At 39.5% G+C, this 15,031-nt stretch overlaps 1 protein-coding gene across 1 annotated transcript in view; it reads right to left on the reverse strand.

Annotated features, from left to right (window-relative positions):
* Positions 1-873: 873 nt before the first annotated feature.
* The window catches only part of si (sucrase-isomaltase), a 69,765-nt gene continuing 55,607 nt past the window's right edge, over positions 874-15,031 (reverse strand). Inside the window, exons 41-48 of the mRNA XM_068708737.1 lie at positions 12,367-12,515; positions 11,480-11,564; positions 11,232-11,288; positions 10,233-10,357; positions 9,695-9,783; positions 7,144-7,193; positions 4,380-4,550; positions 874-1,188 (exon numbers count right to left, since the gene is read on the reverse strand). Coding sequence (XP_068564838.1) covers positions 1,111-1,188; positions 4,380-4,550; positions 7,144-7,193; positions 9,695-9,783; positions 10,233-10,357; positions 11,232-11,288; positions 11,480-11,564; positions 12,367-12,515 — 804 coding nt within the window. The 3' untranslated portion in view covers positions 874-1,110. The remainder of the gene's footprint in view (positions 1,189-4,379; positions 4,551-7,143; positions 7,194-9,694; positions 9,784-10,232; positions 10,358-11,231; positions 11,289-11,479; positions 11,565-12,366; positions 12,516-15,031) is intronic.

Genomic DNA, 15,031 nt, shown 5'->3' on the forward strand with positions numbered 1-15,031 from the left:
AACATAGCAATTCAAGCTGCATATCATAACTCCACTTCAGTCATTGCTACTCTGTTGGTGACTGCAGTTCTGCAGGGACTCACTCGAAGCATAATGCATCTCTTGAATCTAAGCATTTCCAACTAGGCCAATCGAAAGCAGACTTGTTGAGATGTTGCATGTGTGTCTTTCCACTGGTCATTAAGTCTGGCTGTCTTTCACTTCATTGTAAACACCTGTTCACTTATTTTGCACAGCAGTTGGTTGCCTACTGATGTTTCTGTGTGGTGAAACAAGGGCCAGAACAATTTCACAAAATTACTCACTCTGCATGTGTTGTGGACACAAATCAGGTTAACATGTCTGTCCTGCTCTATTAAATGGATAATGTGAACATAACTGAAATTAGATCATATTTCCCCCTGTCCATCTTAAAGAAATAACTGCATTTAGTTACATAGCATAAGCACAAAAAGATAAAGTGCAACATGCAGGTTAGAATTTAAACGTTTTAGTTGATCATTTGAGAAAAACAAAATTTACGATTCACACATTTTACAAGCAAAAAATACATAAATATATATTAATACCATTTTGAACTATTATCCCCAAAAAGCTGTGCACTTTGAATGGTCTGCCATAATTCTAAAGATTAGTCATTAGTCAAGTTACTGCCAAAAGGTTACTAGCATGTGTGTGCATATGTGCAAGAAACAGTTAGCACCTCTGGTATTGGTGCTATTTTAACACATTATGCAGATTTTAAAGGCCCTGGTGAGTTTTTTGAAGCAAACAAAAGTTGTGTGTTGTGTTGAATACATTTCCTTCCTCATAAAGTGTTTGCAATCTGAACGTTTATAATCCTGTCAAAGATTGTAAGAGGAACCCATAATGTAATTTGTAAACAATAAAAAGCAAAATTTATTTTGACATTACACTTGCACTTTAATAATTAGGGGGATTATTTCAATTTTTTAACGGTACAGTAATGTACAAAAAAGGCTCATCAATGAGAGTACATTTAGGTGATTTCATGTTAAAAAAACACTGCATTTACTTTCCATCATAATTCATGACAATAAACCAGGTATAATAATTATCTAATAAAACACAAAAACTGTACTCGGTTGATTAGATGCTGGTCCTCCAGGTGATGGTGAATTTCTGATCCACACGAACAGACTTTGGAGTAGCATCTATTATCAGCTCCTATAGACACAATAAGACAGGTTTCTATAGTGTACTTAATTATACATGTTGTCAAACCAGACATTGCCAATATTTCCTCAAATAGCATATTGCACAGTTATGGAAGAGCATTCATTACACATATGCTATCTTCTGAAACATTTGAAAAAAGAACAACACAATGACTTCATGATAGATGAATGTTATTTATTAGTAAATGTAGTTTTTCCCCAAATGCTCATTTACTAATTTAGTATTTGTTTTCCTGTCCAGCATAAGTGATCCTAGATCATTACTGAACCACAACAGTGCTTGCATTAAGTCTCAAATTATTTTGGGTAGCCATTTTTCTTGGGCGTTGTGCAGTCTATTCCGTGGTATGATTGAAAAGGGTTTAAACTGTGATTTGTCAGTCCACATTATGTTCAGCTGATATGCTGTGTTCCAATGTCAATAGTGCTTTCCCTAGACTAACCTTCTATTTATATTGTGACCTTTTAAGAATAGCTTTACTAAAGCAACACAGCTAATTCATTTTCCAACTTTGTTTTTTTATATACAGAATAGAAAGAGGGAGAAAGAAGGAGAGAGTGATTCTAACTTTAACCTATGGCTCCTTGACCTCCCCTGCCCCTCTGTTTTACCTCCATTAGCTGATATTATTATGCTGTTATAAAGGCTATGTAAAAGTAATGTATGTAAAAAATGTGTGTGCAAGAGAAGTATAAAACATCCTGACATAGGTTTGAACGTGAGTGTGAATAATTGCCTGTCTACACACTTTACACGTTTGCCTGTGATAGACTTGTGGCATGTACAGGTCATATTCTGCCTCTTGCCCAATGCTTTCTGCATAAGCTAAGCTCCATGCAACCCTGCACAGCAAAAGCGAGTACAGATAATTGATGGTTGGAACTTGCCCGTGAGAAGTCAAGTCTGCTTAATGTGACACGTGTGAAAATGGACACTACATTCCTCCTGTGCTGTACTTTGTGTCTGATTTAAAGGAAAAATAATCCCATTTCATTCATGTCATATAGAAAACATGGGTCCCCTGTGAAGTTAAACAAGCCTGGGCTTGTACATGTGATCATATATTGTAAATGACAGTATGAATAGGCCTATAATGATTCAGAATAAAACGTCCTGTAACAGACGGAAATATCTTTCCCACCTCACTGTATTTAAATGGCACAGCGCCAGCTGCTTACTGTTTCTTTCAAGTTGATAACCTATCAGGCAATACTTAGGGAGATGAATGGATTGTCTTGCACCACAAAACCACTTATTACCATATGCATACTGTGTCATCCTTTTTCCCTCTCTCTCCATCCTCTATGCCCTTCCTCTTTCCCTCCACCCATCTTTCATTCTTCCTGTTTATCTCTTTCACCTCTCTGTTGCTCTCTTCATCTGCTTTTTGTGATTCTCTCTCTCTCTCTCTACCACTGTCTGTCCTTCTTTTCCTCTCTCCTTTTCAAAGATGGAATGACTTTTCATTATTCTTTACCCATCCTTGCATCCATAACACACACACACACACACACACACACACACACACACACACACACACACACACACACACACACACACACACAAGCACACAAATCCCTCTGTCATTCTGACTTTCTTCATCTGCAATTCTTGCCGTCTCTTCTTGCTCCTCGCTGTCCGTCTTCTCCTAGAACAGTATAAATCAAACGCTTCCGGGCTTTTTCACCTACGATTATTTATGGAGCTGCTGTAGCTATCATTTTCATGCTTCCGATAAGTGCACTGAGTACAGTACACAACCTCGACAGGAATATTTTATCACAGGCCAAATGAGGAGAAGGAACACATGCTCTTCTTAAACTTGGCCTTGGTTTCCGTTTTCTGCTGCTTCGAACGCTTGGAGTAGTAAATATCTATATCACCCATCCTCCACCTCAAGTTACTGTAATATAGCCCTATACTCTCCCTCCCCTCTTTTCCAGTTTCTCCTTGAATGATCTAAACTCTTCTAGAAATGAAAGAATGTGTCCTTTAGCTGAATAACCTTGATTAAAAGTGACACCTTATAGCTCTAGCTGAATGTTGTAATCGACCTTAACCCTCTGATCTCTCTACTGAGGACTACAGAGGAGATTCACATGCAAAGCACTGTAGGAATGTCCTTCGATGTAAAGAACTGACAATATGCAAGTGTTCTCACAGTATAAAAATGAGACTCTAGACAAATGAATCAGCACATTGTGCTGTACTGTAACCAGCCCTATGGCTTGGCCTTGTGCACACAATTCCTCCTGATTCTCTGTCACAGTTCTTTCCGCTAAACCATTGGAGCAGATGATGGAGGGAGCGAGAGGAAATGACAATCATTTTATATGGGCGGCTTTAAAATCGCTGTCCTGAGTCAAATCTTCAGCTCTGTATTCATTACAAAACAACAGTGTCAGGGGGAATGCAGAGTTGATTACAGCTGTCAGATGACAAAGTGTGGCACAGCAGGGGGTTGTGAACCTGAGCTGGGTTTTTTTTTTTTTTGTAGTGACAGCTTTTGACTGGCAGGGAAATGCTCAATCAACTTGAAGGCTTGTGCATGTAATGATGAAGGAGGCTTACTGAACTAAGTGTGTTAATGCTCAAAGTGAACTATTAAATGCAATGACACTGATTGTTTGCATGTTGGACAGTTAATAATATGTTTATTTTGAGGTTATTCAAGCATAAGTGAGGGTGAATGCAACAGCATGTGTGCTTTTATACACATCATTTAATAGTGTTCCATTACCAACAAAGTTTCCAATCCCTGCTAGGGGGTGCCTCAGTCTACTATTTATGTTCTTAATGATCAGTGAATAAGACAAAAAAACAGGTGATTTTAAGCAAATGCTGTGAGGCAATCCACTGTGAACTTGAAACTGGAAACGTTTTTCTGTTTTCCTAAATGGTTTTCCTGCGGCTTTGAAGCTGCAGTATGATGTGCTTTGTCCATTTAATAAAACATCAAATAAACAGGCTATACCATTCAGTTTCTGTCTGCGACTGTGTCCACAGAAATAACCATAAATTGCATCTGCAGGTCACAGGACCATGTCCTATGTTGAAGCTGTTGGTCAGCGGTCTGCTGAGTTGTGTTTATCATGATGAAGCTGCACAATGGCAGAAAGCATGATTTTAAGCCTTTTTAAAAACCTTTAAAATATCTTAATAGAGTTACATGTACTGACCTGAGTGTCAGGGTCGTGCTTCGAGGTCAGTGGGTGTGCCGTTCCAGCCGCGTCTGTCAAGGTTACCTCTGTGATAATAACACTGCCTGCTCCCCAAACCTTCACCTCACCCAGGGTCAAGCGGTCAGCAGGATCCAGATTGTTGTTGACGACCTGACAGGACAAGGTGTTCTGGAAGTGAAAGTGTTGGAGACAGCAGGAACAAAGACACAGGGTTATTCCAAATAGATGAAAAGAAAATCATGTTCTTGATTCATATTAGGTGAAATCTATTGTCCTCTAAGCTTCATCTCTTTACCGAGAGCATTGGTGTTTCTTTCTCCATGTCATTGGTTTTATATCCACCATATTAAATTTCTTACTCTATGTTTTGCTTTTTGTAGATAATCTTCTGTAGAGAGAGTTTGATTGTCGGAATAGTTTTACATCTGTGCTTTTTAAACACAAATGTTTAAAGAAGACTATTTTGAATAAGACTAAGATGTTCTTACTTTGTAAAAAATGGCCTCACACTGAAGGTCCAGAACTCCTATGGAGCTATAGCAACACACACACACACACACACACACACACACACACACACACACACACACACACACACACACACACACACACACACACACACACACACACACACCTACATTTGGATACCCATCCAAAATGGCATACGATCTGCTAATCTGCCAGGCAGCACTGGCCTTATTGCCCAACTTATCCTCATCTTCTCACATCTGCCTGTTCACACACACACACACACACATACACACACACACACACGCACACGCACACGCACGCACGCACGCACACACACACACACACACACACACACACACACACACACACACGCACACGCACGCACGCACATGCACACACGCACATGCACACACATGCACACAAGAGCACATTCAAACACAAAAACACACACACCCTTACTGCCTCTCTCCCCCCTTTGGCTGTCAGACAGTGTGGCTGTTTTATCGCTGTGTGAAATTGCTTTGGAATGAGCCTGATGGTAGGCAGAGGACAGCCACAGATGTTTGGCCATGGTAGCTCTATGTGGGTATGTGTATACTGTAGATGTGTGCGTATATGTATGTGTGCGTTTGCGATTAAGCGTTTGCTCGTTAATGTGTGTCTGTGTGTGATTGTGTGCCTTTGCCTGGCTAGGAAGCAAATAGGGCTGGGTTAGTCCCATTAGTCCCAGTGATTAGGGGGTTTCTGTCATGTCTGACTCTAAATGTGATCAAACTGCGGCCTGGTAAACTCCTCTCGCTGAAATTAGCCACAAGAATTGTGCACATACGACAAACTCTTTGGTGCAAACACAGGCACAATTTCATATTTGTTGTCCATCTATATATATATATATATATATATATATATATATATATGTATATACATTTAACTGATTGGTAATGTCATGGCGCATGTGGCAAAGTCAGTTGGGTGACGCAGTTGAGGTTTTATTGCTCAAGTTGCAAGGTACAATTTCGGTACTCAGCTTCCTGCTGCTCAGGCCACCTCTTCGTACAAATGCAAACACAAAGAACATAGTTTTTGACTTCATCTGGCAGACCGTTTTACACACCTTAGTGTATTTTCTTTTTTTAATCCACTTGCCATGTCCGAATACTAATACATATACTATTTTATGAAAACAGGGTATTCATCAAATTGGAGGTGGTAGATGGAGCGCATCTAACAGCTACACATATTCAACCTAAGGGAAGCATCTGTGGACAACAATCACTCATTACCTGTCAATCTCCACAAATTGAAAAAAGTGAAACATACAACAAAAGATTTTTTTTTTCTTCTTTTTTTTGTTATTGTTATTTTGAAATCAGTGTTCCTGCTTTAGGCAACTGAAGCCACACAATTAATTGTTGTGTTTGTGATAAGAGGTTGCCCGTGCAGGCAGAAATATAAGTGCAATTTCATGCCAAAACAAGTACCAGAAACACACTGTGATCTGCATAAACACAACCACAGCTGCTCCACTCCAACCGCCTGCACGTATCTTTTTGAAAAATCCAGGTGTGTGCACAACAAAAGCCTTGCATCTGTTGAAGATGACATTGTGACTTCATTAGGGCTGTCAGCTTGGTGATGGCGCAAAGCTTCAGGCTTTAGACTCTTACTATTACATTTGGAACATCAAATTTCTGTGTAAATTCTACAAATTGACTCTGCAAAATCCATTTTGCAGAATCTACTTTCTTATTCAACCATCTTAAAAGTGTTAGGGTTGTAAAATAATTATAATTTCAGCATGACATGCACAAGACTGCTGAATTGTACATCAAAAGAAACAAGGAGAACACGACAATACAATTGCAGTAATCCTCTCCACTACCTTTCCATTTTAGTTGTTTTGAAGACTGTAGAATCTCCTTTGTTATAGTTTTTATATACTGTGACTTAAGTTTAATAAAAATGAATCTACTGTACTTTTAGATTATTATATGCTATTATAAAGTGATTCATCGACTAAAGCATTTGTATGTCATTACTTCGTTTGATAGGTGTCAATTTTTTTTTTTTCTCCTCCAAAAGGGGTAAAAGCTAAATTTAAATCACCACCTTATAGTTAGACATGAATTCTGCGCTAATGGTTTCCAACAGTTAACCTTTGACATCAGCACCTACCGCAGCCCTGTTGCGTGGTAAAGCATGGACTCATTGTCCAGTCTCACTGTATAAATAGCAATAACAATGATAAAGACAAAAAGAGATGCGACATGCAGTTGACCCTTGAACTCACCAATTCTGCTGTGAAGGAGGTCAGCAGATATTTTTTGTTCTTGATGGTGTCTGAAGAGAGAGAATAAGAGTGGATTACACACCGAACCAGAAATGGAGTCATTGGAGGGACAGAGAAAATAGATGCGTGACTACCTGAATGAATGACAGGACAGAGAGATGAGGAACTGTATGGAAAAGTGAGTATTCATATTGACCACACGACTGAGTTTGTATTTGTCTGACTGACTGGATGGACAAATAATAAATATAATCACCTTGAATGACTGAGTCATGTAGTGAAGGGTTGAATTAATGAGTGAATGAAACACTTAGTAGCATCATGAATGGATAAAAAAACAACAACTGGCCAAGTGACTGGATGGATGAGTTAACATGGAGTACTTACTCATTAATAGACTCATCACAAAGCCTTACTGGTTGATTAAATGAGAAAATAATATAATTAGGGTAGTAAAATAAATTATCAACTCGCTATGCTGCTTAGCTGTATGAAAAAGGCTGAATAATTAATTGGTTGCATGAATGAGTAAATGTAGGACTGGTTGGATGAAACTGATACTCTAACTAAAGCACAGATGAGTCAGCCTGAGTTGACAGCGGAGTGAATACAACACGCATCCCTCGGAAGTGAAACTCAAGCATGCAGGATTCAAGAACAGCAGAGACAACACAGGTAAGCAGGCGCTGTAGCGAGAAGCAGAGCAAACTAGAAAGACTGAGGCAGGCTACACTGCAGACAGACAGGGAGACGCAGAAGAGAGGAGCGAGGGAGCAGATACAAGAGGAATGATGGAGAGCATATCTCCAGGCAGCGACACAGGGAATTACTGTAATAGTTTCCGTCAGTCCCCTTCTCTGTCATCCCTTGTTCTCTCTCTATCTCTCCCTCTTTTCTTTGTCCCAACACAAACACGCCCTTCACAGAGCAGTGAACTTCTCACAGAAGCACTTCAGAGGCTGATTCTGTCCGCATATCGGTGTGTGTGTGTGTCTGTGTGTGTGTGTGTGTGTGTGTGTGTGTGTGTGTGTGTGTGTGTGTGTGTGTGTGTGTGTGAACGACTGAGAAAGTGGAGAGAGACTGTGTTCTAAGTTGTCTGTGTATCTGATTAAATCAATGAAGAAATTCATATTCAGTGAAAATAACTCCATGTGCTTTCGCAAACTGTATATGAGTGAATGAAAAATAAAATGTAAATACTAGCTGAACAATCTAAACAGTAACTGTTTTTTTGTCGGTGTTATTGCTCTTGCTGCAGGGGGCCGTTAGAGGATGTTTCCTTAGGTGGTGATGGTTCTTTAAGACTGCATTCAGCCTTCTCTTCTCTGGCTGACCCTCCATTCTGTTGCTGCAGCAGCTTTGCTTCTCTCCCTTATTGTTTGGTTGTGTTGTTTTAGTTTCTTGCTTTGCTTTTTTGCATCTTTTCAACCCTCACACCTTACACTAATGCACAGCACACACCTCTGCCTTCACTGATATCCACACCCCACACTTTATTTACCTAATAACTTGTAACCTGTTTAATGTTCACATGGCGTGTTTCTTTTCTGTTATGGCCACTTGAGAGCTTGTAACATCTGTAAATCTCAAAATAAATAGTATGTTTGATCCTTTTTGTCGGCACACCAACTGTCTTAATTAAACGGTTCAAAAGAGGCAAAAGTATTTATGAATTGACTTTTGCAGTGTGTGTGTGTTTTTTAAGTACTACCAGCTGCTTTTCAAGGTCAACTAAATCATGGTACTTAGTCAAATTCTTCCTCACATGAGTTTTCAGCATTTTTAGTAATTAACTGTATCACGATGGGCTCCTGAAAGGATTAAATTAAAATTTGATGTAATCTGGAATCAGCATATAAAATGTGTCTATCCTTTATTTTGATTTGATTACTGAACAGGCCTACTGAGCCAAGCGTCAGGGCCCCCCCCCCCCCCCCCAGCCTTAACCAGTAACATATATACTGATATTTACACATATCAACACATCTCACAAGTGTTAGGGTTATTTTAATACCAAAAGTATTAAAATAGCCCTTACAGTTGCAACACTACACTCATTATCGTATGGGTATGCTATTTTCGAGCTGAGGGCCTAAAAATCGGTCTGGGGTCCAAAAGGTTTTAACCTACAAATGGTACTCAAAGAGACACGTACCAACAACAAAGAGACTCAAAATGTCCCCAAACACACAAAAAAGAGCAACAAAGAGAACTCAAGAAACGGACCAAAACAACAAAGAGATGCATAACCTATGCAAAGACACCGACAAACGACTCTGAAAAGGGGCAAAAAATGGCGACAATGAGATACAAAATGACATAAGAGACACAAATAACACAGTAACTATCACAAATAATAAGTCAATAAATACATATGTAAAAAGAAAAATGACATGCTATTCGCTCTCTCTCTCTCTCTCTCTCTCTCTCTCTCTCTCTCTCTCTCTCTCTCTCTCTCTCTCTCTCTCTCTCTCTCTCTCTCTCTCTCTCTCTCTCTCTCTCTCTCTCTCTCTCTCTTGTGTTGGGTGTTCGAGGCTAACCTTTCACTTACCTATCCCTTCTCCATCATCCCAGAAGAGCGACCCTTGAGCAGTTCCGCTGTCGCTCAGGGCAACGATCAGTCCTAAAGGATTCTTCCGACTGAAACAAAATGGGCAGAGAGGGTTATAACGGATTGCTACAGGACGGCATCTATTTATACCTGCTGCTGAGGACAAATACATTAACATTTCTGCTGGGGGGATCCGTCTGATCTCACCTCTGCTGGAGCATTTATCACCCTCTAACTTTCACTCTCTCTCTCATTCTCACCTCCTTTTTTAACACACGCTAACAATCATATTTGGCATTCATTCTGATGAATGTTGACCATACAAAAAAAACATTGAAACACAACAGTGACACATATACGCGTGTATTCCCCTTTCCCAGGCACCCGGTATCTCTGCACACACAAACAGCTGGAAAACACACACACACACACACACACACACACACACACACACACACACACACACTTCACACTAAAACACACAGGATGCTGACCTGTAGTTGTGTGCTGTCATCAGCCATGATGTGTGCATGCTTACCTGTAATATGTAGTGTTCTCTGGTTTCTGCCAGGGTAAGATATATCCACCTCGGATATGAAGGTTAATATGGTCCAAGGGTGTGGGCATGTTAAGCATTTGGCCGCGCACTTCAACTTCTTTGGTCTGATGAAAGCAGCAATAATTCCATTTTATTAAAATACTATAAATAGGATTAGTAATTTAACTTTGATTCATTTTTATTCAACAGTTCCTTCGTGTGAAATTGGCATTTGTGCGCCGGTAAATCACAAAGCACGCAGTAAAATATGTGACATCTATAAAGGCTACACCTGAAACATTTCAGTAATTTATTACATGCCAAAAGAATTCTTTGCAAACTTCTTTCTTCCAGTATTTTCCACTTTGTCCCTGATCCCTTCTCTTACAGCTTACACCTGTCTGTGTGATTAATGGACACGTTTAATGAAGGTAACCACTCCTCTCCAAAATCCAATGCCCCAGTTTAAATTGTTGTTCCTTAAGTTTTGTTTGGCTTTATGATGCTGTCTAACAGATGGGGAGTCCCCTTGCTAGAAAGAGACAGACTGATTGGATGTTTGTTTTTGTCATCAAGGCGCCTTCTGCCGTTGTTGAGCTGTAAGTCTGTAATAATGTTGTCAGAGATGTAATTTGTGTTTTTGTTGATGTGCTCTCAGCCTCTTATTCTGTCTTGGTTTACCTACATATTTTTTTTTTTTTTTGTAAAAATAGGTTTTTAGACATAAAGCACCTCATTGATGCAGTGCATAGCATCTTCCAGATAGACAAAAGATATGATGCACGAACATATTGTTATATGCTATGCATTGTTATTGCATCCACACTAATCAGCCAGTCAGATCTCTTTCAATAATAGACGCTGTAATTACTGTTCAGTGTTATATACTGTATTGTTGCACCAGGGGTGTACCAGGAGTGCTTCATTTTCATCTGCAGGATTTTTGCAATGCATTAGACAATATTCTTTGTTTTCTGGCTGCTACGGACTTGGACTCACCGTGTGGAAGTCATACCAGCGTGCATCAGGAATATAGCCATCCACACTCATGACTCCCTGTCAATCACAAAGTTAGTCAATCAAAAGAATGAGTCCAACTAAATCATAGGAACACACAGGCACAAGAAACACTGACAAATATTCCTGAAATGATTGAAAAGTTGCATGTGTGACATATTTATTAATGCATAGCGTTAGAAGCAAAAGAGAAAGAAAAATGAAGAAGCCATGTGCGTATGTGTGTATACCTGGTCGAGAGCAGGGGTGATAAGTAGGGCAGGTCCCCAGAGGAATTGCTTGTAGATGTCCCATGTGGTTTTATCTTTCACAAACCTGTGACACACCAGCACAGATGCCAATAAGCCTGACTAGAAAAAAAAATATTACTAGCACTCTCTCCTGTGTCCTCAGCCCAGACGACTGCTCAAGTACTCATTCAGATTTCAATGGTTTGAAGATGCAAGCCAAATATCCCTGCCAGACTCACCCTGCCAGCTCCTTAAATACCATCTGTGACTTTATAAGAGTCTCTTAAAATGGATAAATATGTTTTTCTTGTCATACAGTTCCACATATTCACACATGGGAGCTGCAAAGTATAGCCACAATCTATGGTTAACTGTCTCACTAGAATTGAAATAGAAAGTGCCTTGCTCAAGGGCCGCTTAATGGCAGCTTCTGTAGCAGGAAATACACTCCTATTTTTTCTAAACCTTTCAAGATATTCAAATGAGGAAAAAGTCACAAACCAGCTTGTTTAACCTACCTGCAATGTGTAGGTTGATGCCCCCCCCCCCCCACCCATTTCACTTAAAATCTGTAATTTATAAGGGAGGCTTTGATGGTAACATTCAACAACTAGTTGAAAATGAATTGGGAATTAAAGCATTTGTGCTGAAAACGTGTTGGAGCTCTACTTAAATAGTTTTTTAGTCCAGCAGCCATCACGTACAATATTGTGCATACTAATGAGAAGCAATGTCGTATACAATCAGGTTATATTGGAGGTAAATCAGGAAGAAAGATCCATCCTGGTAATAACTTCATGATTTGATTAAGTGATTACATGTAATGCTTGAGCCCCGATTGTAAGAATAAAAGATAAAACTTGTGTGTGTCAAGAGTCCGTGCTTACTCATGCAAGAGCGGTCTGACTACTGTGCTTCCTTTTTCATGAGCCTCATACATCAGTGTGTACAGGTAGGGCAGGAGGCTGTAACGGATGTTCAAGACATCCCGGGACGCCTCAGAGAATGTGGAATTCCAAGCAACAGGATCTTGTCTCTGGAGGAAAAGAATGTAAAAATTATTATTAAAGACAGGTTAACCAAAACGAATGGTAACAAAAACATTATCTCTGGTATCAATGGCTGGAGTTTCTAGACTCTAAACTCCAAATCCAATAAAGTGACATTCCTTAAATCAGTCAATTTATTAGGGGATCCCCTAATTCTATGGTTCTTAAACTTTTTTTCAACAATGTACACCCTTTGAAATATTTTTTTCAGCCACGTATCCCCTACCGTGCGCAAAACATTTGTGGAAAGAATAAAAGCCTATAAAGAGGTACAACACTGTCTGATTTACTAAACCACAACCATGTAACTGAAAAACTCATTAATGCTACGTTTCAAATGTTCTAAATCACTAAATTAATGGCAAACCCATTCTATGTCATTGTGCAATACCAATAAGACGACATTGTAATTGCTGTGTCTTTATAGTGAGAAACATGAGCTGCTATGTCACTTGTTTTTCCGTGTTTCCACGAATCAACCACGAATCCTTTATCTTGATTTTCGTCTGTCATTCAATATCCAAACTGTCTTCCCGGTCACACTGAACAAACGTTATCTTCAAAGTGATTGTATTTGTTGCGACAGATGACTGTCTACGGCAGTTAATGATTGCATTGAAAATTGGAATATCTCATATAAAATGTGGTTTACCGAACTTACATATGCATTTTGTTATTGAACTTATTAAGGTAGCCTATATTTATATTATCCATTAACCTAGGGGTTCTTTAGAGTAGTAGTTCAGAGTAGTAACCCCATTTGAGAAACACTGCCCTAGTTGAGACAATCTGTTTTAAGGAATGCCAAATGGAGAAGTCAAAATACCTGTACAACATCCACTGACTGAGTTTACTTGCAGCAAGAGAAAAGTCCTCAGTGTTTGAGGAAACATATTCACCGCTTCAATAGATGTAAATCGATGTACATTTCAAAAGCTATGCCTATGGTTCATTTCTCTTAATTACAAGCACAGATACGGGGAAAAGCAAGCAGAGCATGAACATGTTACGTTTACATGTGTCCATGCAATAGATGTACATTGCGCACAGCTTCGTTTTTCTTCTTTTGCCACTGTGTTCCAAAGTGTTGACGCTTTCCTGTTTGGATTTCACCACATGCTGAAAATGATTAACTGTAAAATGTGCCAATGTGTAGAGAGACTGACAGGAACACTAGATAGTTTGTAGCATACCAGAAATACTTGAATGGCCTGCGTGCATTTATATTGATAAATGATGCCCAAACTATTCTGCCCCACACTGAACTGACATTTACCTCATTTTTAATTGCCAACAAGTGTAACGTCCCCTTAAGAGACAAGGACATAAAAAGAGGACACGGTGTACTGTCATTTAATAGATATGGGCCAATCTAAATGTATCGGCTCATTTTCTGGAATTGTAGTGAGGACAATCATCAATCGGGTCAAGTACACACACACACACACACACACACACACACACACACACACACACACACACACACACACACACAGAGGAGGACGCTGAAGCGTGTCATCAGCATATGCCTCTCCCCATGATACTGTGTGTGTGTGTGTGTGTGTGTGTGTGTGTGTGTATGTGTTTGTGGGGCTTCTCACAGTGTATTATGCAGTTAAGAGTGAATCTGTGTATGTGTCTCCTGTCTTTCAATGTAAGAAAAAAAAAATCCCAAGATATTGTCCTAAAAATCTTCACAGAGAGCAATGAAAGTGACAGCCATTTTATTCCCAGCTGCAATTTTACTGGGTCAGATTTGATAATAGTTATTAACTGTAGCCCAGTGGTTACTAAGTATAGGCCTAACAGCACACGGTTGAATACAGAGGATTTCTATTATCTTATGACCTAAGGAGTTTACCAGATTACCGTTTCATTTTCCGAGGAAATTTACAAGATTGTAATTATCTGGAAACCCAGGAGTTATTCTATACCTGTCTCCCTTTTCACCAACCCTCATTTGCACCCCAATGTCTTAGGATAAGATGTGATCACCGTGAAGTAATTATCATCGTACGTTTGAATAAATCAAAATGAGTATTGAGCTTATTTTGGTTTCACAATTAGAGAGAGGACGGATACAGTTGATGCAATGCATACAACTTAGCCTACCCACCCAAGCCGGATGAGTCCAAACACAGTACCAGGGCCGGCTTCGGGCGGTTTTATTGTGTAAAGCTTCAGGCTCAAGTCAGGGTGGGTTATTTTCAAGTGTAATTCATTAAGACATTCCTCTCATTTTTTTTCTCTCATCTCAACTCCAATCATCATCTCAATTATGCCCATGTGTGTCATGTGTTGCAAGCACATATGCAATGCCTGGTGGGAAGCAGGAAGAGAGACATAGTGGATAGTTGAATTAGCCTGGTGAGCTAATCAGTACTGGAAGAAAAGAAAAAAATCTTAAAATACCAAATTATTCAGTGAAGGACAATGCATTGTGGAAACATTCTGACTTTGTTGTCACCACTGATGAATATGCCACTGGCTATATGCAGTGTAG

The sequence above is a fragment of the Cebidichthys violaceus genome, unplaced genomic scaffold (assembly GCF_023349555.1).
Source record: "Cebidichthys violaceus isolate CVI_PGR_0920_01 unplaced genomic scaffold, fCebVio1.0.p SCAF_1, whole genome shotgun sequence".
Taxonomy (NCBI): Eukaryota; Metazoa; Chordata; class Actinopteri; order Perciformes; family Stichaeidae; genus Cebidichthys; species Cebidichthys violaceus.